The sequence below is a fragment of the Oreochromis niloticus genome, linkage group LG19, assembly GCF_001858045.2.
Source record: "Oreochromis niloticus isolate F11D_XX linkage group LG19, O_niloticus_UMD_NMBU, whole genome shotgun sequence".
Lineage (NCBI taxonomy): Eukaryota > Metazoa > Chordata > Actinopteri > Cichliformes > Cichlidae > Oreochromis > Oreochromis niloticus.
Window position 1 is genome coordinate 146958 of NC_031983.2, and position 25811 is coordinate 172768.

Sequence of the window (25811 nt, forward strand, 5' to 3'; positions counted from 1 at the left end):
ATCCTAATGGTGGAATTAAAGGGAAGGTTATATGTTGACTGTACCCAGTAAGTAAGGCCTGTACAGATACACAACAACATAATTTAAAAAGCATCAAGAACTTATCATTGTTTGTTGTTTATACCTGTGCTGCTGTAGAAGGCCAACCGAGATGTGGTATGAAACTTCTGAATAAGAAACTGTGATAAGGAGATACGATCGTCAATGCTGAGGGACTCATCTCCGCTCTTCCAGTACAGCATCAAGTCTTCATCTGTGTAAGCATCTGTAAAACACCATGCAGTCCAGTAATGAGCTTAGACTTGGCCATTAGAACTTTTAATCATTTCTTTCCATTAAGAAAAAAAGGTTCTTAAGGCCAGAAAACAGAGGAGCAACATAAATGTATAACTTAAAACTGTCAGAAAAATATATATTAGTATGTACATAACATGAAAAAACTACTCATATCACATCTGAGTAGTACCAACCATTTGATTAGTAGATGATCAGCTCTATAGCCTGAGCTATAGCAACCCTAGTAAGGGATTGTATTTATTGTATTATTAAAGCAGTGCTGTAAAGGAACAATGACAGGATTTATAAATATTATGCCAAGAACTGTCTCTTCAGCAAATGTAAAATGTACCACTAAAAAAATAGCCAACTTGAAGTGGTACTCAAGAAAGTTACTACACAATGCAACTGTCTTCAATTCAATTCAATTTTATTTTATTTATATAGCGCCAAATCACAACAACAGTCGCCTCAAGGTCTTCTATGTGCAATTCCTCAACTGTCCTTTGTTGAGATTTTGAAGCTTCACATAGTTCACAGATAAATTTTAAATGGGAGGATGTAATGTATAGAGACACTGGTGTGCCTTTAAAAATAAAGGAGTGAACAGGCTGAAGGTGCAGTCCTTGTTGCCCACTAAGTCTATTGTTAGGCACCCTGTGGCTCTGTTTTTTTATGCACAGAGCCTGTTTTTTTTATGCACAGAGCCACAGTTAGACAAATTAAAGCAAAAACTTGAACCCTCTTGATCGTACAATGAATACATCCACTGGCTTTGTTGCTCTGGGTGGCATTGACTTGGCCTAGTTTGATTGCACTTTCTGGGATTTCTGACAACATTTTACTTTTACTCCCTACTTTTTAACACAAATATCTCAGTGTATTAAATATAATTAATTTGCAGTTGCTGGAGTTATTTTGTGGGACTTTTCCTGTTTCATTGTCCTGTTTGTGCTAATGCAAGTCTACACTGACACACGTAAATTCATTCTTCAAATGCTGACACTGCCTAAATCATGTATAAATACATTATAAAAAATGATGGGCCATTATTAAAGAGCTCTCAAAATAAAATCATGTATTCATACAGCTTGTGGGCAAACCTCCCACTATTTGGATTTGTATTACAAAGTGGATTAACATGTAAGAGCCTTAACTTATTATATCTTATTTGATGGCATGCTATATCTTAGATGGAGTGTGTACATTCTTTACTTAATTTTTATTTCAGAATCAGAATCAGATTTATGTTCTTATTCATATTTTTACTGTCTGCTAAGCCACTTTGAGGCTTAAGAGAGTATGGAAGGGCTGAATTGTGGTACTGACTTTTTACATCCCCAAATTGTTTTTTATTCCACAACAGATACAGCGGACCACGGGGGCTGTCACCATCCTCCAGAGGGTGGTTGGAGTCAAAGAGGAGCCTTAACACCCACTCGCATCCTGGGCCATTTGACCTCAGGAAATCACATGATAGGGTAGGACGAGGTTTCACAACCTTGGCTGATTGTGACCTAGACCCGTTTTCACACCTTGGCTCGTATGATTAGGTAGAGGATCATTAGGAGGTCTATTGTCCCTCTTGGGGGGACACCCCCACAGGGCTTAAATCTGGGACTCTCCACCATTTGACCCTGGAACTGAAGGAGCTTATCGGATGAGAGGTGAAATGTCTTCAAGCAACTTAAAGAAGTCCAGATGCTTTTCTTCCCAAGCTCCTTAGACTACGATGACCTGGATGACTGAGAACCTTAACAGACATTGGCCAACAATCAGCGTTACAGAAAGTGTGATGACAAAGGTGCCTAAGAAGTACAGCAAGCAGTCCATACCTGGGGTCTTGAAAACTGCCAGGCAAAGACCCACAGCCTTGGCCAACTGCTTGAAGAGGTATACCAGAGAAATAGAAGGCAGGAGAATAAACCAGCTGTTCAACCATCCAAGGTGTACTCTCAATGGCACAGGAAAAATATGAGAACAGCACCACCAAGGCTGGAGACAGGGTAATACTGGAAAAGCATAAGAGAGAAGGATGCAACCTACAACGGCAATGCTCAGTGGCTAGCAGATCTAAGAGGAGACCACAGTAAACTCCCTGAACAGGGTCCAGTAAGCATTACACTGGCAGACATCTAAGGAAGAATCTCCAATATGAAGAGCTGGACAGCCCCAGGCCATGACATGATTCATGCCTACTGGCTGAAGAAGCTGATTGCACTCCATGAGCATCTGGCAGCACACATGAACAGGCTCCTAATGGATGAAACACACAAAGAATGGCCGCACAGTTCTGATTCCCAAGGATCCCCAGAAGGGCCCATACCATCCAACTACCAGCCAATAACTTGCCTCAGCACTACATGGAAGCTCCTGTCAGGCATCATAGAGGCTCAGATGAATAGGCACATGGCTCAATACATGAGTGGGGCGCAGAAAGGAATAGGCAGCAATACCAGAAGTGTAAAACACCAGTTCCTGGTAAACAGAGCAGTCACCTGAGCACTGTCTGGACTGATTACAAGAAGGCCTATGACTTGATGCCCCACGCATGGATCCTGGAATGCCTAGAACTATACAAGATCAACAGAACCCTAAGGGTCTTCATCAGGAACTCAGTGGGTATGTTGTAAACAGCACTAGAAGCCAACTTCAAGCCAATAGCACAAGTCGATCATGGCTCAAGAGTTGGGAGTTCGCCTTGTAATCGGAAGGTTACCGGTTCGAGCCCCGGCTCGGACAGTCTCGGTCATTGTGTCCTTGGGCAAGACACTTCACCCGTTGCCTACTGGTGGTGGTCAGAGGGCCCGGTGGCGCCAGTGTCCGGCAGCCTCGCCTCTGTCAGTGCGCCCCAGGGTGGCTGTGGCTACAACGTAGCTTGCCATCACCAGTGTGTGAATGTGTGCGTGAATGGGTGAGTGACTGGATATGTAAAGCACTTTGGGGTCCTTAGGGACCAGAAAACAGGCCAAGTCACCGTCAAGTGCGGATCTACTAAAGAGTTGCCCATTCCCCACTGCTGTTCTGCATAGGCCTGAACCCCCTCAGTGAGAACACTGACAAGACTGGCCACGGATACCGACTACAGAATGGAGCAGTTGTCAGCCACCTCCTGTGCATGGATGACATCAAGGTGTATGCCAACAGTGAACAAGACATAGATTCACTGATTCACAGCACGAGGATATACAACAACGACATCAGAATGTCAGTCGGACGGTAGTCAGAACTGAAGGGATCGTGCTACCGGAAGACAACATTGCAGACATTGGGGACAGCTACAAGTATCTGGGAATCCCACAAGCAAATGGGATCCAGGAAGAGGCCACTAGGAAAGCTGCAACCACCAAGTACCTGCAGTACAGAGGGTTAGGCAAGTCCTAAAGAGTCAAGATCTGGGCTATGAACACCTATGCCTTGTAGGTGTTGATAGAAGCCACCGACATCAAGACAAGGAAGCTCCTGACCACGTATGAAAGGTTTTACCCCAAATCCAGCATCCTGAGACTGTATGCTAAGCGGAAGGAAGGAGGCCGGAGACTAATTAAACTTATGGGTAAGTTCAATAAGGAAGATCTATGGTCTCACATCTGTCTGCTCCCAGGTGTTGCTGGCCAAATCCAAGCTTTATCTTTACTTTTCCAGACTTTTAAGCTGTTTGCGTGATCACTGGTCTAGTCAAATCATCTTCTCCTGGCCTTCTCCAGGCCAACCAGCATTCATGCCACATACTTATTTCACTTTGCATCTATCTAGACAAAATTTAGATCCAGGAGAAGCAATGTTCCACATTCTGATTGTGGAACACTGGACCAGCTGTTTATCCACTTGTGGTTGCATGCAGGTGTATTGGATGTCTTGATGCAATGTCAATCATCCAGGTAAGTAAATCCCAAAATGTTGAATCTGTTCATCTGGATGTAGCGTTTTCAGTGGGAGAAACGTTTTGTCACTCATCCAAGTGACTTCTTCAGTCTCAGCTGACTGCAGGTTTCCCCAATCTTATACACAGTTCATTTGCACAATGACTGAAACTAGGAACAATGTGAATGGTACTCATGGCCATTGATCAATGGCTTTGATCAGTGGTTGTTGATCAATGGTCATGACAATTTGCATATTAATGGATCAAGGACCTGACCTCACAGCTTGTTGTTAGCAAAAAGTCAGTATTCTTTTCCTCATACTGAGGCAACAGAAAATAGAGCAACTTCTACCTTAAAAATTCACCCTTTTTTACTCTGCTAGCATTCTATATAACTGATTCAAGCCAAGTATATTCATTAGGATTAAATTTAGGACAGAAATAAAGTTTATATTTACTTGTACTAATATAATTTTATTACATTAATATAGCACAAGGTTCAGTTGGCTTTACATAAAAGCAGCTGGGGTAAATGTTTTCAAAAAGATCTACTTTTACTCTCTTACTCTGAGCACATTTCAGAGCCTGTTTCTTTGCTTTTTTCTTTTTACTTTTACTTTTACTTGAGAAAGAATTTGAATCAGTACTTAAACTTTTACTGGAGTACTTTGTAACACTGTCTGCACTTTTGCCACCTCTGCTGATCCATCATGATGATAGTTTGTTAGTTACATACAATCTGTGGTTTAACCGCAGTTCTCCTAAAATGTATGGAGAAAAGTTCAAATATAGAGGAAATGTTAAAAAAAACAAATAAATAACAGAGTATTTGGTAGATAATACAATTTAAAAAGAAGATAATATAGTGGTTTTTACTTATAATAATGAAGTACTTGATATGCGCACCATCTTATTATCTGATGAAATATTTACTTACAACTCTCCAGCTCCAGTGAACAGGTTTGAGAATCCAGAGGAAAGCGACTGAAGTCCATGTTACAGGCTGCTGTTACTGTTACTCTGTGAGCAAACAATGCACCAATAGAGGCACACAGTGAGATTACAGCACACTGTACATTCACATGTGACAAAATGAAGAATGTCAATTTATCAGAAGACAAGTTGAAAAGACCCTCACAGTGACATGGTCAGAACCAGGATTAGAGTTTGGTTGTCATCACAGCATATTTCATATTTCTGTGGAATGAATTATAATACAGATATAATTTGTGTCCCTTCATGTGCCACATCATTAGCTGGGTTGGACCTCTTCAGAAATATCTTAATTCTATGTGGTATAAATTCTACAAGGTGCTGGAAACATTGCAAACTTTTGGTCCATATTGACATGATTACATTTGTCAGCTATATATCCATGATATTCCATTCTATCACATGCTCTATTGAATTAAGATTAGGTGACTATGGAGCCCATTTAAGTACAGTGAAGTCATCGTCATGTTCAAGAAACCAAATTATCTGTGCTTTGTGACTTGATGTGTTACCTGCTGGAAGCAGCCATGAGAAGATGGGCATAGTACAATCGTAATGGGATTAATATGATCAGCAGCAATACTCAGGCAGAATGTGACATTTAAATGCTGCTCAATTGACACAAGTGCTCCAAAGAATATCATAAAAATATTCCCCACACATTACACCACTGACAGCAGCTTCTATTGCTGATATAATGCTGGGTAGATTCATGGGGCCTGTCTCAATATGCATACTTGTGCGTACTTGCGTTCTCGTGTACTCGTGATACGTCATCCCAGAATGCATTTCGTCCAAAACCCAAATGCAGCAATGGCGGAGGAGCGCGGCTAAAAACGTTTAAATATTACTCTTTCTGGGTCACAAAATAAACTTTTAAGTTATTTTCAAGTGAGAATGTAGCTGTGTAAGCTTCAAATATCTGCTCGATTTATCAAGATATCATATATTTCCAAACGTGCTTCGCAGTTTTCTGAGACGTCTGTTACCCACCAGCTCCATAGCAGATCGGGAGGTCGAGGATCACTAGAGCCGGCGAGAACAGTGGACTCCCAGCACATCGTTTTCAACCCCACCGCGGTCTTTGGCTACTCAGGTTAAACATGATATATAAGTGTCTTAGATAACTTAAAAATGTTTTTTATTATTGTTCGGCTTTTTTCAGTGTTTTATTTGTTCTTGTGTAAATCGGTTTGGCTGAGATATATTTCAATTCAGGAGGAAACATTTTCACCAGGAACAAAAACAGCATGCTAATATGTGGACATTCTGAAGGCTGCTTCAAAATAATCAGATTATATTTTAAATATTTGTTCAGTTCTCTTCCAAACCCCAGCAGCTGTCTATTGTAATTTTTGAGTGTCCACTAAAATAAAAATAAAAGCATTCTAACATCTCACCTGCTTGTTTTTATTAAGGCATACATGTACACTATTTTTATTAATAGAGATTTCGCTACTGAGGTTAAACATGATATATAAGTCACTTAGATCACTTCTAAATGTTAATGTTTGGTTTATTTCAGTGTTTTATTTGTTCCTGAGTAAATCGGTTGGCTGAGATTAAAGTTAAGCTTCATAACATATTAATCACAGTTAAATTAAGAGGGGACAGCAGTAAAAACTCCGGACCTGTGACATCATCAAGTACACTGGTGTTCCAATTGTACAAATCGCGAGTCCGTGCTCGAGTTCTCGGCAAGTCCGTACTTGCCGAGAACGCGAGTATGGACCCGCGTACTTGAGAATTGAGAAAAGCCCATGTTTTCATGCTGTTTATGCTAAATTCTGATCCTACAGTGCAAATATCACTGTAGAAATCAAGACTCATCAGACCAAGAAATGTTTTTGCAATCTTCTGTTTTCTAATTTTAGTGAGCCAGTGAGAATTGTAGCCTCAGTTTCCTGTTCTTAGTTTACAAGTCCTGCACTTGTAAGACACCAGTGCGACCTTCTGCTGATGTAACTCATCTGCTTCAAGGTACAAAGTGTTGAGTGTCCAGAGATGCTCTGCTGCATACTTCGGTTTTAATAAGTGGGAAAAGGGTTACTGTTGCCTTCCTATCAGTTTAAAGAAGCTTAGCCACTCTTCTCTGATCTCTGGCATCAATAAGCCAGAAGTCACCAAATCCCACACCATGTGGGAAACTTCACTGTGTTATGACCATATATTAGTATATTATATGGTCATAACATCATGTTGGTGCCATGTGACTGAATGGTATTTGCATTAATGAATTGCCAAATGAATTGGGCAGTCAGTCTTTTATTCAGTTACAATTGATGTTACAGACCAGCAGGAAATTTAAAATTTAGGAATCACATGTCACAGTACTATGGTACATCTCAGTTAACACAGGGTGTATCATTTAATGACAGAGAATAGAACACAAAGAATATGATTTGTTACTATGATTATAAAGCAACTGCCAATTGTTTTTCTCATTTTCAGTCTTGTTTATTAATCTCTCTGAGTGTATATATTGTTATATATTGTCTCGTTTGATGAGTGTCACGATCCTGGGTCTTTTGACCCAGCATCTTGGAGTTTTAGGTTATGTTTATGTTTAAGCCCTCTAGGTTTTCAGTTCATTTTTCATCATGCCTAGGTTGTTATAGTTCTTTGTTATTAGATTCCCCTTGTGTCTTCCAACCCCTGTTTATTCTCCCTTGCCCTTCATGTGTTTCATGTCTGTTTTGTTGTCAAATGGTAAATGGCCTGTATTTATATAGCGCTTCACTAGTCCCTAAGGACCCCAAAGCGCTCAAGTTCATGTAGTCATGTCTGCGTTTCATTATGTTTCCTATTTTATTTTCTAAGAGGTTCTGTGTTTTGTTTTACTCTTTCCCTGTGGCGTTATGTCCATGTTGTGTCTACTGTGCCTTTCGGTCCCATGTTTCAGGTCCCTATGTTCTGTCTCCTCGGTTGCTGTTAAGTTTGCATGTCTAGAGTTCAGTCAGTGTTTCCTGTTTTACTTTGAAGGTCCGTGTCTCTTGTGAGTGATTCTAGTTTTGCTTCCCTTGTCTCGTCCAGCCTGATTACTCCCAGCTGTGCTCTCTTTCTGTGTCTCATTCCCTCGTTATCCCTCTGTGTATTTAAGCCCTGTGTTTCTCTTTGTCAGTGTCGTAGTCTCCCTCATGGCTGTGTTTTCCTATGTGTCAGTTTATCCACGTCCCTGTTTAGTTTTGTTATGATTTTCATGCCATTCTGCAATAAAGCAGCCTTTTGAGTTTAATTCCTGCGTGGTGAGTTTTGCGTTTGGGTCCTTCTCCTGCCTTTACACAGCCGAAACATGACAATGAGGTTGTTTACCAACCTCAGTTTGCTTTATTTGTAGTTTCTTTTTTCATTTTTCTCCACCAAGTTTTTTTTTTGTTGTTGTAGTGCATTCTGTTGAATCTTTCCGGCAATTACTAGATTTTTTTTCCTTTTTTTTGCACCCAACAAGTCTACTGCATTTGGACCATTAATGATGTGATGTTGATGACAAACAACTCCAGAGGCTGAAGAAGTCACTTGGATGAGTAACGAAATGTTTCTCCCAATGAAAACACTACGTCCAGATGAACAGAATCAGCTTTTTGGGATTCATTTACCTGGATGATTGAGCATGCATCAAGAGACTTTGTGATGCAATTACAGCAGGCTTTATTTGATACACTGTGACTTGTTTTAGTATATAATATGAATCAGTAAATATAGGGTAATATATTTACTTATAAAGCAAATATGCCTTCTGCTTGTTGAAATCAGGGTGGATTAACATGAGCCCTAGAACCCCCCCCAAAAAACAAACAAAAACAAAAACAAAAAACTAAACTATAATCAGGTTTAATAAACTGACTACAATCTGTGTTTAGTTTAGTATAGTTTTTGCTGGAATGCTGGTACTCATTTACAGCATACAGGATTTACTGTGTGCTTATCAGTCAAAATATTAAAAAAAAAACATCTATCTGGCCAGCCTATTGGGGTAACCTGTGGTGTCTGAAACCTTGACTTTGGTAGTGCTTCAACACTCATGTGGGCAACAACAGTAAGACCTGGAAGGGCGTGATTGGGAGGAACGGCCTGCCAGATCTGAACCCAAGTGGTGTTCTGTTACTGGCTTTCTGTGCAATTTCTGTGCAGTTTGTCCATAATGAACACCATGTTCGAATATAAGGGTGTCCATAAGTGCACATGGCACCAGGACACTTTAGGCCACAGGTCAATGATCAATTTTGTATTCATATCATCAGATCTGCAGCCATATGTTCTGAACAGTCGGGTGAAGAGAGGTGCTGTCAGCTGATCACCATTTAGTTGGATCAGGTGGCGGGGGAACATCCTGGACAGACCTGGTGCACCTAAACATATAGTGAGGGTGTGCTGGGAATGCCTGGCAGAGGCCCAGGTCCGCAAGATCTTCAACTCCCATCTCCGGCAAAGCTCAACTGCAGTGAGCTGCAAGGTGGTTGGGGCCTGTCGTGGTGGTAATCCCCAACCAGATGGTGGGCACCACAGGTGAAGGGAACCATCAGGCTGAAGAAGGAGTCCTATGAGGCTTGGTTAGCCTGTGGGACTTGGGAGGCAGCTGATAATACGTACCAACAGGCCAACTGGGACACGGCTCGGACAGTGGCTGAAGCAAAAACTAGATAAATAGAGAAATATGAGAGACCACGGAAAAAGACCTTTTCACTGCCTCAAAGAGATTCTGTCAAATCATCAGGCGACTCAGAAGAGGAAAACGGTGGTGTACCTGCACTGTATATATTGCGGGTGGAGCGCTGCTGACTTTGACCGAGGACATTGTTAGGTGGTGGAAGGAATACCTCAAGGACCTCCTTAATCCCTCTGACACGTCTTCTGTAGAGGAAGCAGAATCTGAGGAAGAGGGGGACGACTTGTCTATCTCTGGGAGTGAGGTCACTGAGGCAGTTAAACAACTCCTTGGTGGCAGGGCCCCAAGGACAAGGTTTTTCCCAAGTTCCTGAAATCTGTGGATGTTGTAGGGCTGTCATGGTTGGCACACCTCTAGAATCTTGCGTGGAGATCAGGGGCCATACCACTGGCAGACCCGGGGCAGTGGTGGTTCCCATCTTCAAGAAAGTGGATTGGATGGTGTGCTCTAACTCGGACACAGGAGGAACAATCCAGGTTTTGTTCCGGGTGTGGAACACTGGACCAGCTCTTTACCCTCTCGAGAATAATCGAGGGGGCATGAGAGTTTGCCCAAACAGTCCATATGTGTTTTGTAAACTTGGAGAAGGCATTTGACCATGTTCTGTGTGTCCTTTGGGGTATGCTACAGGAGTATGGGGTCTTTAGCCCAAGAGCTTGATCCACATACCTGGCAATAAGTGGGACTCATTTCTGGTGGGTGTTGGACTTAGCCAGGGCTGCCCTTTGTCACCAACTCTGTTGATAATTTTTATGGACAGAACTTCTAGGCATAGCCAAGTGATGGAAGGCTTCGACTTGGGTGGTCTCAGAATCTCGTCTTTGCTTTTCGCAGATGATGTTGTTCTGTTGGCTTCATCAGGTGATGGCGGCCTCCAACTTGCACTGGAGCAGTTTGTCGTGGTGAAGAGAGAGCTCAGTATAAAAGCGAAGCTTTTAATTTACCAGTTGGTCTACGTCTTTACCCTCAGTGATCGTCACGAGCTTTGGGTAGTAACTGAAAGAATGAGAATGCGAATACAAGCATTGTAGTTTCAGAGTAGTTTCTCTGAAGGGTGGCTCTCCCTTACAGATAGGTTAAGAAGTTTGGCCATCTAGGAGGGGCTCAGAATAGAGCTGCTGCTCCTTTACATTAAAAGGAGCCAGTTTAGGTGGTTCGGGCATCTGTACAGGATGCCTCCTGGGTGAGGTGTTTCGGCATGTCTCACTGGGAGGAGGCCCAGGACACGCTGGAGCGATTACATCTCTCAGCTGGCATGGGAAAGCCTTGCTATTTCCCCAGAAAGGCTGGAGGAGGTGCCCGGTGAGACGGAAGTCTAGACTTTGCTCTTGCCCCAGATAAGTGGAAGAAAATGGATAGATGGATTTAAAGGATATCAGCTGAATCCTCATAACTTTAAAAGTGAGTAGTGTGGAATCAGATATGGTCTGAAAATCTCTATATAAAATCTCTATATAATTTTTATGCAATTTTCATGAACTTATGGTGAAAGCTGGGCAGCCATCCAGGACATGTTCCCTATTTAAATGCCCACCTAAGATTTTAATTAACCTGAGGCATAATTCCTCCACCAATGAGACTTATTGATGTTTGAAAGCAAAATTGCAAAAGCTTCCAAATAGCTCAAGAAATCTAGTGAGGAATAATTTGAATAATTCTATTAAAAAATACAATTGAGGCTGATTCAAATATTGATCTGTCAATAAATCAGATGCAGAGATACTACAGACCTCAGGCTGTAAAGCACATGTCCATCAGGAAAGACGCGGAGCATGATGTTGTCAGTAGTCGTATCGTGGATAAAGGATCTCTTAGAGTGGACAAAGAAGACATCAGGGACCCAAATTTTCTTCACCAGACGGCCATCGAACGTCATACTCTTGTTGGTGCTGCTGGTGAAGGACAGACGCTCATCCTTCCAGTAGTGTCTCAGATACAAGGTCATGGTGAAGTCCTGGTGGAGTTAAAGAGTGTAATTAAAGACTGTAAATGTGGAGATGATGTAATGACCAAGTGAAATAAATACAAACTTTTACCAAATTCTAATTGTAATTGCACTCATCAGGCCATGCCAATTTTTGACAGGAATTCTCATTTAATAATCAAACTGAGAAAGCTACAGGCAATCCAATCCCTCTGTTGCTTTTGTGTTAAAAATATCATTGGAGAACAGTGACCAAAGGAAAAAAGGAAAACATATATGTCCAAGTTTTATGGTGAGATCTCTGGCATGCTAATAGAGAAACAACAGCACAAACAAACAGTAACAAAGTGATTGACTCAATTTCTTTAATTTCCTCTTATACATGAACCCACAAGGTATTTATCATACCAAAGCAAAAGTATAAAGTGTAAGGGAGTAACCAGCACTGGTTTTAAAATAGATCTCGTACAAGTCTATATTCTAATGGTCATTCAATGATACACTCCTCTGCTACCCATATCCTTCCTAACCCTTTCTATTGTTTTTTCTGTTGGCAGCAATCAATTTTACAGCAATATTATTGTTTTAAAAGCACTGATATCTGATCCTAACACAGTATACCTACATACACCTGTACTTGCTGACCTCACATCAAATTTGTATGTAGACTATGTTTCATTTCTGTTTTCATATTTAATCTTCACTTTATATACATGTATACATGTAATATTGAGTAATATGGCACTAAAATGTGCAATTATATATAATTGCACATTTTAGTGCAATATTACTCAACTATAACCATGATATTACTTGGTGGTTAGTACTGTTGGAATGATCTTATCGGAAGTGCTTTATTATTGTGCCTTATATTAATTTCATATTAATCAACACTGTCATATAATCATATAGAAGTAGTTTTAGGTGGACACAGCCCTGAATAATAAAGGCATTAGAGTAGGTGTCCTTCAGTAGTGGCTCTCGCCCATGTTGTCCTGTAGAGCAGTAGATAAGAGGGAACCATCTTGTAGTGGAAACTTACTGAAAATACTGTTGCTTAGACTAGAAAAGGGTGCCCGGTAATAAAACTGTCAGGTGCCCGTCACCATTTTGAGATCCGCGGCAACGTGTCTTGCAGGACACATCTCCCTTCTAGAAGTCTTGTAAAAGAGAAATAAAGTGTTAAATGGTCTACTGAGCAGTGTTTTGTCTTCCATCGGATGCCTCTGAGGAATCAAAAGAACTCGGTGAAGTGTTGATATTTAACAATTGGGGGCTCGTGCCGGGATTCCAATAGGGGGAAAAGGTAAGCAGGGTCCCCCGTCCCCACCGCCCCGGCCCACTGCGCCCCCTGTTGAGTGTCCCCTGCCTCTGTGTTCAGGAAATTTCCCAACTTTTGTGGTGATGGACGGAAGTATGGAGAAAGAGGACGGCACAGTGGTGAAGCTTAATTCGGGGACCATCGACTGTGATTATGAGCCGACTAAGTGGCCTAAGCCGTTGAACAGAACTTTGTTTAAAATTTCACCAACAGGTTTGACTCGTCGCCCGACTGATGCCCCAGTGGGAGTGGCCCCAGGACGGGACCCTAACGAGGCCTCCCTGGGAGAGGTAAGTGAAGAGGGGGAAGAACCTATTCTGTTTCAAGAACTACCCACTCCAGCTCCGACTCGGAAGGAAGACCGAGGGCGCAGTCTAGCGCAGGAGGAAGAAGAGAGCCTGGATGTGTTCAAGAGTCGGGTACAGAATTCGAAAGGGGAAGGTACCCCGGCCCCTAAGAAACTGGTAAAGAAAATAGAGGGAGAGCCGGAGCGAGGGAGTCGGGAGAAATGTCAGAAGTTTACTCCAGCGATGGAGCGGGAAATGAGAGTAACAAATGGAGAGTGGGATGACAATTTGTGGGGTGGTTGGGTAACAGCTTCAGTGAAAGAGGATGACAATCTTGAGAACCCTCAAAAGCGAATGAATTTCAGCGAGACTGAAGAACCTGGAGAGTATGAAGTATTTCATAGCCGGGGCCAGAGAGAACTATGGGAGGAGGAAGAGCAAGGGTGTCGTATGCGCCTGCGCAGCCAATCCAAAGGGGGAAAGGTCCACTGGGACACAGAGAACAAGGGTCCTGGACAGAACCCCATTGTGGCTACGGGGGGCGGGGAGGGGAGAGAAGGTATGAGCCTTTTAATTTTGGGGATGTCACTGGGTTAGTACAGATGCTGCCTCCAATAGCTGAAGGAGGAGCAGCGTGGCTGAGACAACTGGATAAAGTGACTTCAGCCACCCATCTAGTAATTGAGTGGTAATAAGTTGGAAATGACCACATCATTCTATTCTTGTTTCTGCCTTGTTACCCTACTATTACCAATTTATTACCGAGCTGTAATAGAAAGTGCAGCTGTGTTTCTTGAAATGTATTAAGGATTCCTGAAGGATCCTTTATGAGCAAGGTGTGTTTTGCCCCCCTGTTAATAAATCTAAAGCCATTTCCGATTAAACTAGAGACATAAAATAACACAATAGGGAACTAACAGAGATTTTTTTAAAAACAACAACTACTAATCACAATGAAACCTAAACATAATTAACATAATTAACAGACCGTAGACAGGGCTGGACTAGGACAAAAAAAATCAGCCCTGGCATTCTGGCATTTTTGGTCTAAGAGGCCTAACTTGATTGCTCTCCCTCTCTGTCGCTCTATATTATGCATTATAGTAATTATAGATATTGAAACAGGTTTAAATCATGCACCGTATTATGTGACCCATTGAGCTCACCTGATGTAAGATATGAGGTGGGCTGAGGCACCTGGGAAGATCTCAAACCTACACTGTAGGTGGCAGACAGTTGTTGTCGTAAGCCACCCCTTCTGTTCAAAGATGGTCACTAACAGTGGACATAGATGGCCTCTTTAACTCCTCTTTGCTAACAATCTCTCTTCTCCCTCAAAAATGTAAACATTGGCATCCTCAAAAGAGTGACCTATGACCTTTAGATGCAGGTAGACAGCCGAGTCTTGTCCTGTCGAGGTGGTTGTTCATGCATTTATGGCTGTTTGGTTTCTCCGATTTATATCTCTCTCTACAGTTCAGACCTCGTTGCACTGCAAAGCAAACACTATGTTTTTTAGCTTATGTTTAGTTTTAGCTTATGTTCAAGTTTTCTCCTTGGGATGACCAGTTTTTGTCTGATGGTGTGGCTAGGTCTGAAGTGTACTGGGATGTCGTGCTTGGAGAACATTCTCCTGATTTTCATGGATAAACCTTTTACATAAGGGATAACAAGGTTGTTTCTCCCTTTTCATAAGTCGTTTCACATATTTTCTTTCACCCAACCTCAGCTCACCACCTTGGTAACAGGACCGCCTCTTTCCCCTTTGTGGTGTGTAGCCAGTCTCCAATGTTATGCCAAAAACTGATCATCTGCGAAAAAGTGATTTCCACTGTTTCTACATTTTTCATGTATAATGTCTTTACATATATTAATAAATAGACTTCAGTGACCAGGATTTACAAAGGTTTTATATATAAAATAATGAAATTACGTGTTTTAGCCAGTATTTTAATGACACGTTATTTACATTATAACCAATCCAGTCCTTTTTGGCCAATTAAAATATCTTTGTAGAACTATGGTTATATTTGTTGCAATTACTGCTGCCCCTGTTGGCTAGTTCTCTTGTAAAAAACCCCCCAAACATTTTTAATGTCAATGAGACCTTTTAACAGAATATATAAAGGATATATGACAGCAATTTAAATATAGGCAATCACTTTTTGACAAATGCCAGAAATCACTTTTAGCAGACGATCACTTTTTGGCACAATACAAGCTAACCGTGCCAGTGTCATCATCACTGCTGCCGTTGTGTTATCAGTGGTTTTGTTTAATACTGAGGGCTACATATGGTTAATGTTAACTTTTTATTCATACGTTGCTCCTACATACATTTGTATTACAGGTCTCCATCGCGTTGACATTGTTTAACACATTGGTGCCCTACAGAGCCATGCACTGAAGACAATAATTTGTGTTGAGAAGATTCACTGCAGCCCTACTTGTAGCGACTTCCACAGTCGCTAGAGGCCGGGGATGGAGCCTGACTATTTGCCTGACACGCTGTCAACTTTACGCAATAATGCAAGAGGTGGAATTGCTTGCTTGTTTATTAAAGTGCTTTGAGAGTTTACAGAGTAATGTGATCGGCTCCCTATTCAGACTCTTAAAACATCACAGGCTCAAATGCAACAAGGGGAAACTCGTTGTGCAGCGGTCAACAAAAACTACGGCTACCCAGCCTTCTCTCTGTCAAAATCAAACCAGTGAATGACAGGCTGACAACGCCCTCTTAATGTCACCGCTAGCACCCACGTGACTCCAGTTACACATCACCATAGCACCAAAGAAATGAAAACCCTGTGATCATCAAAATTCAATACATTTAGTTATGGCTCCTACACTACTTGTTACATAAAAAAAATGCAACATGTACGTGTTAAGGACTTCATGGCTTCATTACATGTCTCTGCATTATTCAGTTCTGGCTCAGTGCAATGACTAAAAAGCACATGGCAGAATATATGCAGCAAGAGTAAAACATAAGCAAAGCTTCAGCATCAGCCACAGACTTCCAGCTGTGCCAAGACAGGATGCATTAAGCAAACTATAGGGTGGGCCATTTATATGGATACACCGTAATAACATGGAAATGGTTGGTGATATTAAAGTCCTGTTTGTGGCACATTAGTATATGTGAGGGGGCAAACTCCTCAAGATGGTGGTGACCATGGTGGCCATTTAGAAGTCGGCCATCTTGGATACAACTTTTGTTTTTTTCAATAGGAAGAGGGCCATGTGACACATCAAACTTATTGGTAATGTCACAAGAAAAACAATGGTGTGCTTGGTTTCAACGTAACTTTATCCTTTCATGAGTTATTTACAAGTTTCTCTTTGTTCACAGCCATTAACATGTCGAAGAGGTTAACACATGAGGAGCGGATCGAAATTGTGTTGCTATCTGGTGAACGCAGTAACCGGGTCATTGCAGCAGATTTCAATGCAAGACACCCTACGAGACCACCCATCTCCCATGCTACAGTTAGCAAACTGCTTGCTAAGTTTCGTGAAACTGGTTCAGTGTTGGATTTGCCAAAATGTGGACGCAAGAAAACTGTCACTAATGAAGAAACATCAGTGGCTGTCCTAGCTTCATTCAGCAAGAGCCAAGATGGCCGACTTCTAAATGGCCACCATGGTCACCACCCATCTTGAGGAGTTCGCCCCCTAACATATACTAATGTGCCACAAACAGGACTTTAATATCACCAACCATTCCCATTTTATTACGGTGTATCCATATAAATGGCCCACCCTGTACTTACTGTAGGAGTTCAGAGCTGAATAAAATTAATGTAAGCATGAATTTAGAATAGATTTTAAATGGGAACCAAAAACATATATACACTTTCCACCATGTATGTAGATGATTATGTATATTAAGTTGCACTTAATTATTACCATAACAAATTAACAAAAATGCGTTTCTTTGTTTAATTATTACTCAACTCGTGACACCGTTTTCTATATTTCCTTCAAATTTAGTGAAAAAAGTCAAGTTTCATCTCCATTGACCTTATACTGTAAGATGTATCATCTGTAAAAGTATAGGAAAACACCGGCTTACCATATCAACTTCAGAGATGCTGTCCAAGCTCTCCACCTGAACATCCACTCCAACAGGGATTGCAGGACCTGCCAAACAAAATTCCATCATGACCAAATACTGTAGTAGACGACATAGCCTAAAAACACACACATCAGTAGGTATGGACATTGATAACAAGTGATAACAACTGATTGCATTGTCAATATCACTTATTGATTAATTTCCTTACCAATTCTCCATGGCTCAGCTTTGAGCATCACCACCATCGCTAAACAACATATGAAATACTTTGCATTTGTTCAAATTAATTAATTAGTTCAAATTAATTGCATGCTGTGTGGTCAAATGTTTGGGCATGTTGGAGGCATTTGCCTTTTTTTGTGATCAGTTTTGGGGTCATTACTCAAAAAAGTAATTATTACACACATTACACAAAAGGGGTCATTACATATACGCCTGCCCCATTCGGCCAAAAGGTTACGCCCACCAGTAAAGGAACCAGTACTGGCGGGGAAATCTCTGGCTCCCTCTGTGCTTCACGTCTCATGATTCCCGGGAAGATAACTGTTAATGTCTTAACCCACTCTGTCCAAGCGCTTATTGATTCAGGCGCGGAGCAACGTTTCATTGATAACTTCCTTGCACAAAAATGAAATATTTCCGAACTCTGCCTCGTGCCATCCAGGTCAAAGTTTGAAAAATGGTCAACACCTGCCTATGTCATTCATAGAGCCGAACCAAACCCTATCCCTTTCTAGTAATCACACAGAGCATATTGGCTTTTACATGTTCAAACCACCCCTCACACCTTGTTTTATATGGCGTTATTTTTGTGCCTCTATTCTGAGCGCAAGTAAACAATTTTTGCAACTACAAATGTTGCATTTTGAGGAGAAAATTATTTTGAACAAAGAAAAGCTTAATTTGAGAGAAATGTAGCTAAATCCAGTGGAGTGGTTTGGTTTAAAATATATTAAATGGTCTTAAAAAATTATATATTTTACAATAAAATAAAATAACATACTAATCGAAAATGGTTTTAGCTAAACTTTGGACAGTGTTATCAGAATGCAGTAGCTAGGAGACCACAACAGGCAATCAGAAGTTTTGCATCCAAGTCTGTGATTGGTTGGTTTTGTGGCACATTTATAACGGAGTACAGAAAGAGTTGTGCGTGCAGGGAGCAGAGATGTTGAGAGCGGGAGCGACACACTGAGAGCAGGTCTGCAGATCACACAGAGCAGAGATCTGAGCAAGAGCAAATGCCAACAACTGAGCGAGAGGGCTGTTATTGTGCGTGTATATGGATAATAGCAAACACTGAAATACATTTCTTGCATGCAGCAATGAATTTTGTTCGCACAAAATAATTTTCTCCTCAAAATGCAATATTTGTACTTGCAAAAATTATTTACGTGCGCTCAGAATAGAGGCACAAAAATAACGTCATAGTTTTGGGCCTTCCTTAGCTACAACTACACAACCCCTGTATCGATTGGAGAAAGGATTGCATCTCCTGTTGAAGTAACGACTGCCACATGAACTGTCTAAAATCTGACACTCTGTCCATTAGCACTCTGACTCCGTCCCATGGAGCCTTTGGATTTTTCCTCAATTCCGTCTGTCTCTCCTGATCTGGCAGAGGGGTCCAGGAATCATCTGGCTCTCTCTCTTCCCCCTCACATATGATTGGAGGAGGATCCTCACCTTCCTGCAACCTCTCCTGCAATTTCTTTTGGTGGCCCACACTAATTAGAGAGTATGTTTCAGTCTGTTTAACCTGTGTGAAGAATAAGTCTGCTAGTTCCCCTCCTGTAGGCCTGCTCAAACCCCTTCCCACTCTAGGGTGTCCCTGGTCTCACATCTCCCTCAACTTTGTGACTGGTCTGCCTCCCTCAGGTTGAAACACGGCAATCCTCACAATAGACGATGGAACATGCCCACAATTGCCCGACTACCTCAGCCCCTATCCTGTCCCCCTTCGAGGTCTCCCTGGGCTTCTTTCTAGCAATAGAAGGTGAGCACACAGTCCCGTCTGTTCAACATCATCTGCGCAGCTGTCACCAAATCAAGATACTAGCCCCGAACTTTATTGGTCCCTTTGAAATCGAGGCCATGATTAATCCTGTCTCTGCTCACCTGAAGTTACCCTGCAATATGCACATACACAAGGTTTTCCATGTCTCCCAGCTCAAATCATACCTCTTTAGACATCTGTCCCCACATATTGCTTTTCTTAAAAATAATTGTCAAAAGATTTTATTATGTTTATGCTTAAAAGTACATTTCATTATCTAGATGTGTTTGCTCTTTTAGTATTAAGCTTAAATAGAGAAGTTACGCTCTGTACAAGTTCAACAGGAAGCCTGCACGCAGCACAGTTCTATTTTATCTCTTCCTGTACGTCTCTGAGAAGAACATGCTTGAGTATAAATAAAGGATGACAACTATTGCAGGGTGTGAGTCTCCGTTGAGCTCTCACCCGTGTGCACGTTAAACTTGCAAACCTGTCTGAGTGTCATTTATTCCGACCTGAGTTGCACTGCAGGAAAACTCCTGACATTTCTTGGTCCTTCGAGCCGGATGGGACATAACACTTTTGTGTGACCCCACAGGAAAGCCTCATCGAGTCCTGACGTCGTGAGAAGCCCGCGCTGAAGTCTGTCGACAGCTCCTCTCCAGGAAGAGGATAAAGACCAGAGACGTGAATTCGGGTTCTGGCCAGCATTCTTAAAAGTGGTCCACGACGGTGGGGGTCGATGAGGGGGACCTGACAACCCGGCAATTAATCAGCAAACAGGTGAATATTGACACTCTGAAACACGTTGCAAAAAATCGTATAGGCTCGCCCGAGAGGGGCTGGTAGCATTTTAAAATAAAATAGAGCTCGTCTGAGGGACTGGTAGCTCCCCTGTAGTGGGTAAAGTAGGCTCGCCCGAGAGGGGCTGGTAGCATTTTAAAATAAAATAGAGCTCGTCTGAGGGACTGGTGGTTCCCCTGTAGTGGGTAAAGTTAGCGCGCGTATAAAGGTATTTATTGTTTTATTTTTGTTGGTGGAATAAGTTGATTTTACAGCACAATAAGGAGGCTGAACTATTCCACTAATTTGTTTACTGTAGGCCACCCAAGTACTGGTGAAAAGAGAAAAAGGTCGTGTTTCATCACGTAAAGCTGACACCGCTTTCAAGAATAGCTTGAAAGTAGAAGGCTGTGTCAACTACCTCTCTCGATTCTCGTGCCAGAAGAAGGTGCCGCAGTTGTGTAGCTTCAAAACTCACTGCTGACGAGCAGTGGTTAGAGAAAAAATGTCCAGGCGCCGGACAAATTAGTGCATGCAGATGAGGGAAAATGTAGCCCCTCCGCATTGACTAAATTAAAAGAAACCCTCCAAGCAGAAATAAATACTGAAAAGGATGCTAAAAAGAAAACGAAGCGTACACAAGAGTTGTAATATTTTAAAGCATGGAAAGAGGAATGAAGTGGAATAAACAAAAGGTTAAATTAAATTAGAGCTTATCTAATGTATTCAAACTAATAATAGGAAGGATAACAACCTGTAAACTGGTATTAACAATGAAACATGGTTGGCATGACGACCGTGCCTAGAATGAATAGAATGCATGAAACCAGATAATTCACACGAAAATATATCAAATAAAAAAGAGAAATGCATAAGGTATATTAAGGCTGTGTCATTGTTCAGCCAAGAAAAGCAAATGTCTCCAGCTTGGGAAGGTGTGAAGCTGCAGATTCACACAGGCCTACGATGGATACATAATAAAATATAAAATAATAAACTATTGTATATTAGTAGTAAAGTAGTGTATTGTAATACACTATTGCTGTTATAAAAAAGGAAAAACAATACAATGATAACATTAATAATGACATACTATTAATAAGAAGAGGCACCTCAGTCAGTTATGATGTGAGGTGGATGATTGTTAAAAGTAGTCTAAATCAAGCTTAAGGTTTGCTCAAACTCAGTACAATGATATGTGAGATGAAGAAAATAAAGAAAATACCAAATCTAATCAAGTGCATAGAGACACTTGACCTGCTTGTAAACCTGTCATCTTAGATGAGACTTGAAGAGCGAGATGAAGAGATGAAGAGATGAAGAGCAAACCTATACTAACAACTAATGAGCCAAACCCTGTATACAACAGCTAAAGCTACAAGATTGAGAAGCTGAATTAAATATGTGGACACTACCAAGCTAATGAGGAGCGGTGACGCGCATGGAGATTGTTGCTTTCGGTTTAGAGTGTTATTAAGCTTTATAACTATTGTTTGCAAATGTTGCTAAATGCCTGTGACTGAGATGCTGGTTTTGCTCACTACAATTGTATAAATAGAGTTTGAATTCATTACTGTGGATGTATAGTAAGTGACCACTATATATCTTTCAGTAGTAACCTCTCTTGAGCAATAAATGCCGGTGTGTTTTAGTTTTTTCTCCAGTTTATGTGTGTGCTGTGAGAATGATTAGAGGTTTCAGTTGTTTTTCTTTGACTTGCTCTTTCTGATTATGAAAAGCATGTCTGAAATACTCGTATGAAAGCATATTTTGAGTGATTTTAACTGTGTGAATGCTGTGAGAAGTAGGTTTTGAGTGATTGGGTGTGATTTGTACAAAAATAATAAAAAAATAAGTAATAATAACACTACAAAGGTTCATAGTAGAGTGAGTGAACAAGTGGAAGTTTGACAGAAAAGGCAGTGTGTGTGTGTGATTCCTGATGTCTGAAAGGGCTCTATTTAGAAGTGTGACATAACGGTGTATTGGTTTTAGATCAAGGTTTAGTAGAATGAAAGAGGGTTTATAGACTATGAATACAAAGAAAAACAAAAGAGTTCGATTAGTCTGCAGAAACAGGAAATATGTTTGCCTGTGGTGTGTAAAGACAGCTCACAGAGAGAAACAGACGAGTTAAACTCTAAGAAGATGAAGCGAATGAATGTTTTAAGAAAAGTAATGAAAATGATATTAATTGTATGCTTTAGTGTGTCAATACAGGTGGATTTCTCTCAACCTGGAACCTTGAGTACAGCGACAAAAGCATAGATTAATTGGGAAAATAAGCCACTTTTTGGCTAAAATTTTATAGCTTGACCTCCCACTTTGTCCTCGACCCTGAGAAAAAGGCACTGAACATGATATTTTGCAGACTGTGTTTGTTGGAGCTTTGAAGGCCACACAAGGACACTGTGAAAAGAGGGACGAGGACTGATGGGAGGTGAAGCAGGACAAGTTCGAGTGCGAGAATACAGGGTATAATTGGGTTGAAATTGAAGGCTGAACTCATGATTGTTTAGAGATGTCCGCCATGTCATAAACAAAAGAAGGTAAAACTAATGACAGAAATAATTGACAACTATATTAATGAATAGACAACACATACACAAATTGTTATATGTGAAATTATTTTTGGAAAGAGTCAGAAGTGAGATAGTTTGAATTTAGAACTCAGTGATAAGATGCATGAATTAAACCTTATTGTAACAAACACTTGCAATGAAGAAAGCAGCTTACACTCAATTAATATGGACGCAAAGCCTTGATGCCATAGGCAATTTGTTTTGTTTTTGTTTGTTTGTTTTGTTGGTTTGAAAATATTTGTGATCATACTTGTGGATCACAGTGACACATAATGATTAGGCATATGATTTGTTGATGCCTAGTTTTAGAGCTGTGAGCTATGAACTGTAAGCAATGCAAAGTTTTTCCCAACTTAGAAGTTTGACACATGCAAGACAACTTTCCTATGTAGGCATTTTGCTTTCACAGTCACACATCAGAATTGAGAAGTGTGGACAGTTAAACCCCAGCACACTTCTCCCTACTTCGCAAGATGGTGACGCACACTGCTGTATAAAGAAGCCAGATGAGGAAACAAAACCACGCGCTGACCTTTACAGCACCCCACAGGCTGGTTTCGTTAACATCTTTGTAGACGGTTCAGCGTCCAAAAATAGCCTTGGGCGGAACTGTGTAGGTTATGCGGTAACCACAGTAGACACAATTTTAGAAGCAAAAGCACTAACTTCCTCACACTCTGCACAGAGCGCAGAACTTACAGCTGTTATACGTGCCTGTCAACTGCATGAAGGACAAGACATAAACATATACACTGACAGCCAGTATGTCTTTGCAGCTGTACATCATTTTGCAAAAATTTGGCAGAATAGAGGAATGGTTACTTCTACTGGCAACCCAGTGCAACATGGAAATCTTTTAAAGGCACTGTTGGAAGTGATAATATTGCCAAGCCAGTTAGCATTATGGAAATGTGCTGCACACCAGAAAGACAACTCAGAGGTCACTAAAGGCAGTAACTTTGCAGATCAAGCCGCAAAAGCAGCAGCACAACAAACTATAGACACATTAATGTCTGACTCCTCAATGCAAATACCACTTGATGTGCTTAAAAACGAACAAAAAGCCGCACCAACCGCAGAACAAAAGACATGGTTAAAATGTGGAGCACAGCTAGAAAATGATTTGATGACTTGTAATGGCAAACCAATACTACCAAAATCCCTACACAAAACAGGAGGGAGGGATGGTAGATATAATCTCTAAACATGTCTACACTCAAAATTTCGAAACTTCAGCAAAAGTATTTGTCAGAACATGCATGATTTGCCAAAAACATAATGCACAGGGAAACCTCAGACCGAGAAGAGGTCCTTTTCATACAATCCACATGGATTTTATTGAGCTAAATGAATGCCAAGGCTCAAAATACGCTCTAGTGATCATAGACGTACTCTCAAAATGGCCAGAAATCTATCCAGTAAAAAAAGCAGACGCCATCTCAGTAGCAAAATGTTTGTGCAACCGTTTCATTCCAACATATGGCATCCCCACTCTGATATTCTCAGACAATGGGACACATTTTGTTAATGAAGTAATCAGTAAGGTCTCTGAAGCACTAGGATTTAGCATCAAACACCACTGTGCTTACCACCCACAAAGTGCCGGACTAGTGGAAAGAACTAACGGCACAATAAAACAGAGACTGAGAAAATGCATGGAAGAAACAGGGAGACCATGGCCTGAGTGTATAGGCCTGGTAAAAATGTGGATGAGACTGACACAAGTTCTCAGAAACTCACACCTTTTGAAATCATTCACGGTAGACCATTTCCACTACCAATCACAAGTGAGCCCATAGATAAGTCAATGAGAGAAACTACACTAGCCGAATGGATGACTAAATTACTTGAAAATAAAGAGATTGTTCTAAACAACCAACTGCCAAGTGATATCTCCCCAGTGTCTTGCAGGTTGAAACCAGGTGATTGGATCCTGATCAAAGTACTCCAAAGGAAAAATTGGAGTTCACCCAGGTGGGAAGGTCCTTATCAAGTGCTACTCACCACACCAACTGCCTGCAAAATAGCAGAAAGACCGTCCTGGATTCATCAAAGCCACTGCAAAAAAGTGAGTGACAACCTAGACGTTTAGACGCCGACACCCCTAACTCCTGGTGATCTATTGGTGAAGGGAGGGCTGATCGGGTACACCCCGCCCTCTACTTCTTGCCGGTAGTCTACTCATCAGAGGTCACAGGTGTGTCTGGTCATCATGAAGACGCTCGTCCTCCTAGTGGCTAATGTTGCACTCCTGGTGAGTTTATTAACACTCACCCGAAAGAAAGAAGATGAACAACACCACTTGCAGACAAGATGGACACATGACAACTCACATCTTCGTGACATGACACAAGACCACATTCCCCCATGGATGAACAACGCATGGTATCGATATATACATGACAGCACACCCAAGAAAGACTGCTATGTTTGCTCCTATATGCCCCCAACGACACAATACGCCACCTTGTACGCGAAGGCAATGGACATAATTCAGGCAAAGTGTGCCGCAAGTTACGCCAGCCTTGGGTATTGTGATCAACCATGAGGAACCTCTCCAGATAGGACTACGAAATGGCACATGTGACGAATGGTTCTGGGTTGACCTGAAAGTGAAGCACAGGAGTAAGGCTAGATCATTCCCAGTCTTTCTCAAAAATAATGGGAATTTGAGCCACAGCCTATGTTACCGCCAAGAGAACGGATCCACGCCAATGGGAAACACCACCAACTGCAAAGCAGTACAGACACACGCTCCTGGAGGACCAGTGAAGAGCAGCAACATCTCGAATGGCACCTATTGGGTGCAAGGAATGGCCTGGCTCTGTGGCCAACGAGCCTATTTTATCCTTCCTAGGAATTGGACAGGTCAGTGCGCTCCCATTTTCATATCTGACCACACTTTCAAGATAACCATGGACGCCACGTCAACTATAAGGAAAAGACGAAGCACCCCAGACCTCAAGCAGCATGATTCCATGTGGGGTTCCGATGTCCCAGAGGAATTTAAACTTTGGACTGAAAGACAAAAGGTTGCTCA

At 41.4% G+C, this 25811-nt stretch overlaps 1 protein-coding gene and 1 long non-coding RNA gene across 7 annotated transcripts in view; one reads left to right on the forward strand and one right to left on the reverse strand.

Annotated features, from left to right (window-relative positions):
• The window catches only part of gabrr2a (gamma-aminobutyric acid type A receptor subunit rho2a), an 87017-nt gene that overhangs the window by 13032 nt on the left and 48174 nt on the right, over nt 1–25811 (reverse strand). For all 4 annotated transcript variants that reach the window (XM_025900752.1, XM_003459289.5, XM_019348904.2 and 1 more), the window contains 4 exons: nt 17408–17475; nt 11531–11754; nt 5079–5161; nt 125–265 (listed from right to left, as the gene is read on the reverse strand). In XM_025900752.1, coding sequence (XP_025756537.1) covers nt 125–265; nt 5079–5161; nt 11531–11754; nt 17408–17475 — 516 coding nt within the window. The remainder of the gene's footprint in view (nt 1–124; nt 266–5078; nt 5162–11530; nt 11755–17407; nt 17476–25811) is intronic.
• On the forward strand, nt 125–24707 carry LOC109195985 (uncharacterized). Of its 3 annotated transcripts, XR_003215163.1 has the most exons (6): nt 125–257; nt 1643–1757; nt 13259–13335; nt 19289–19406; nt 20005–20189; nt 24673–24707. It is a non-coding gene; the product is annotated as an uncharacterized LOC109195985 (long non-coding RNA). The 3 variants fall into 3 exon arrangements; XR_003215162.1 differs by lacking the exon at nt 24673–24707 and having other exon boundaries at nt 20005–20537; XR_003215164.1 differs by lacking the exons at nt 13259–13335; nt 24673–24707 and having other exon boundaries at nt 20005–20537.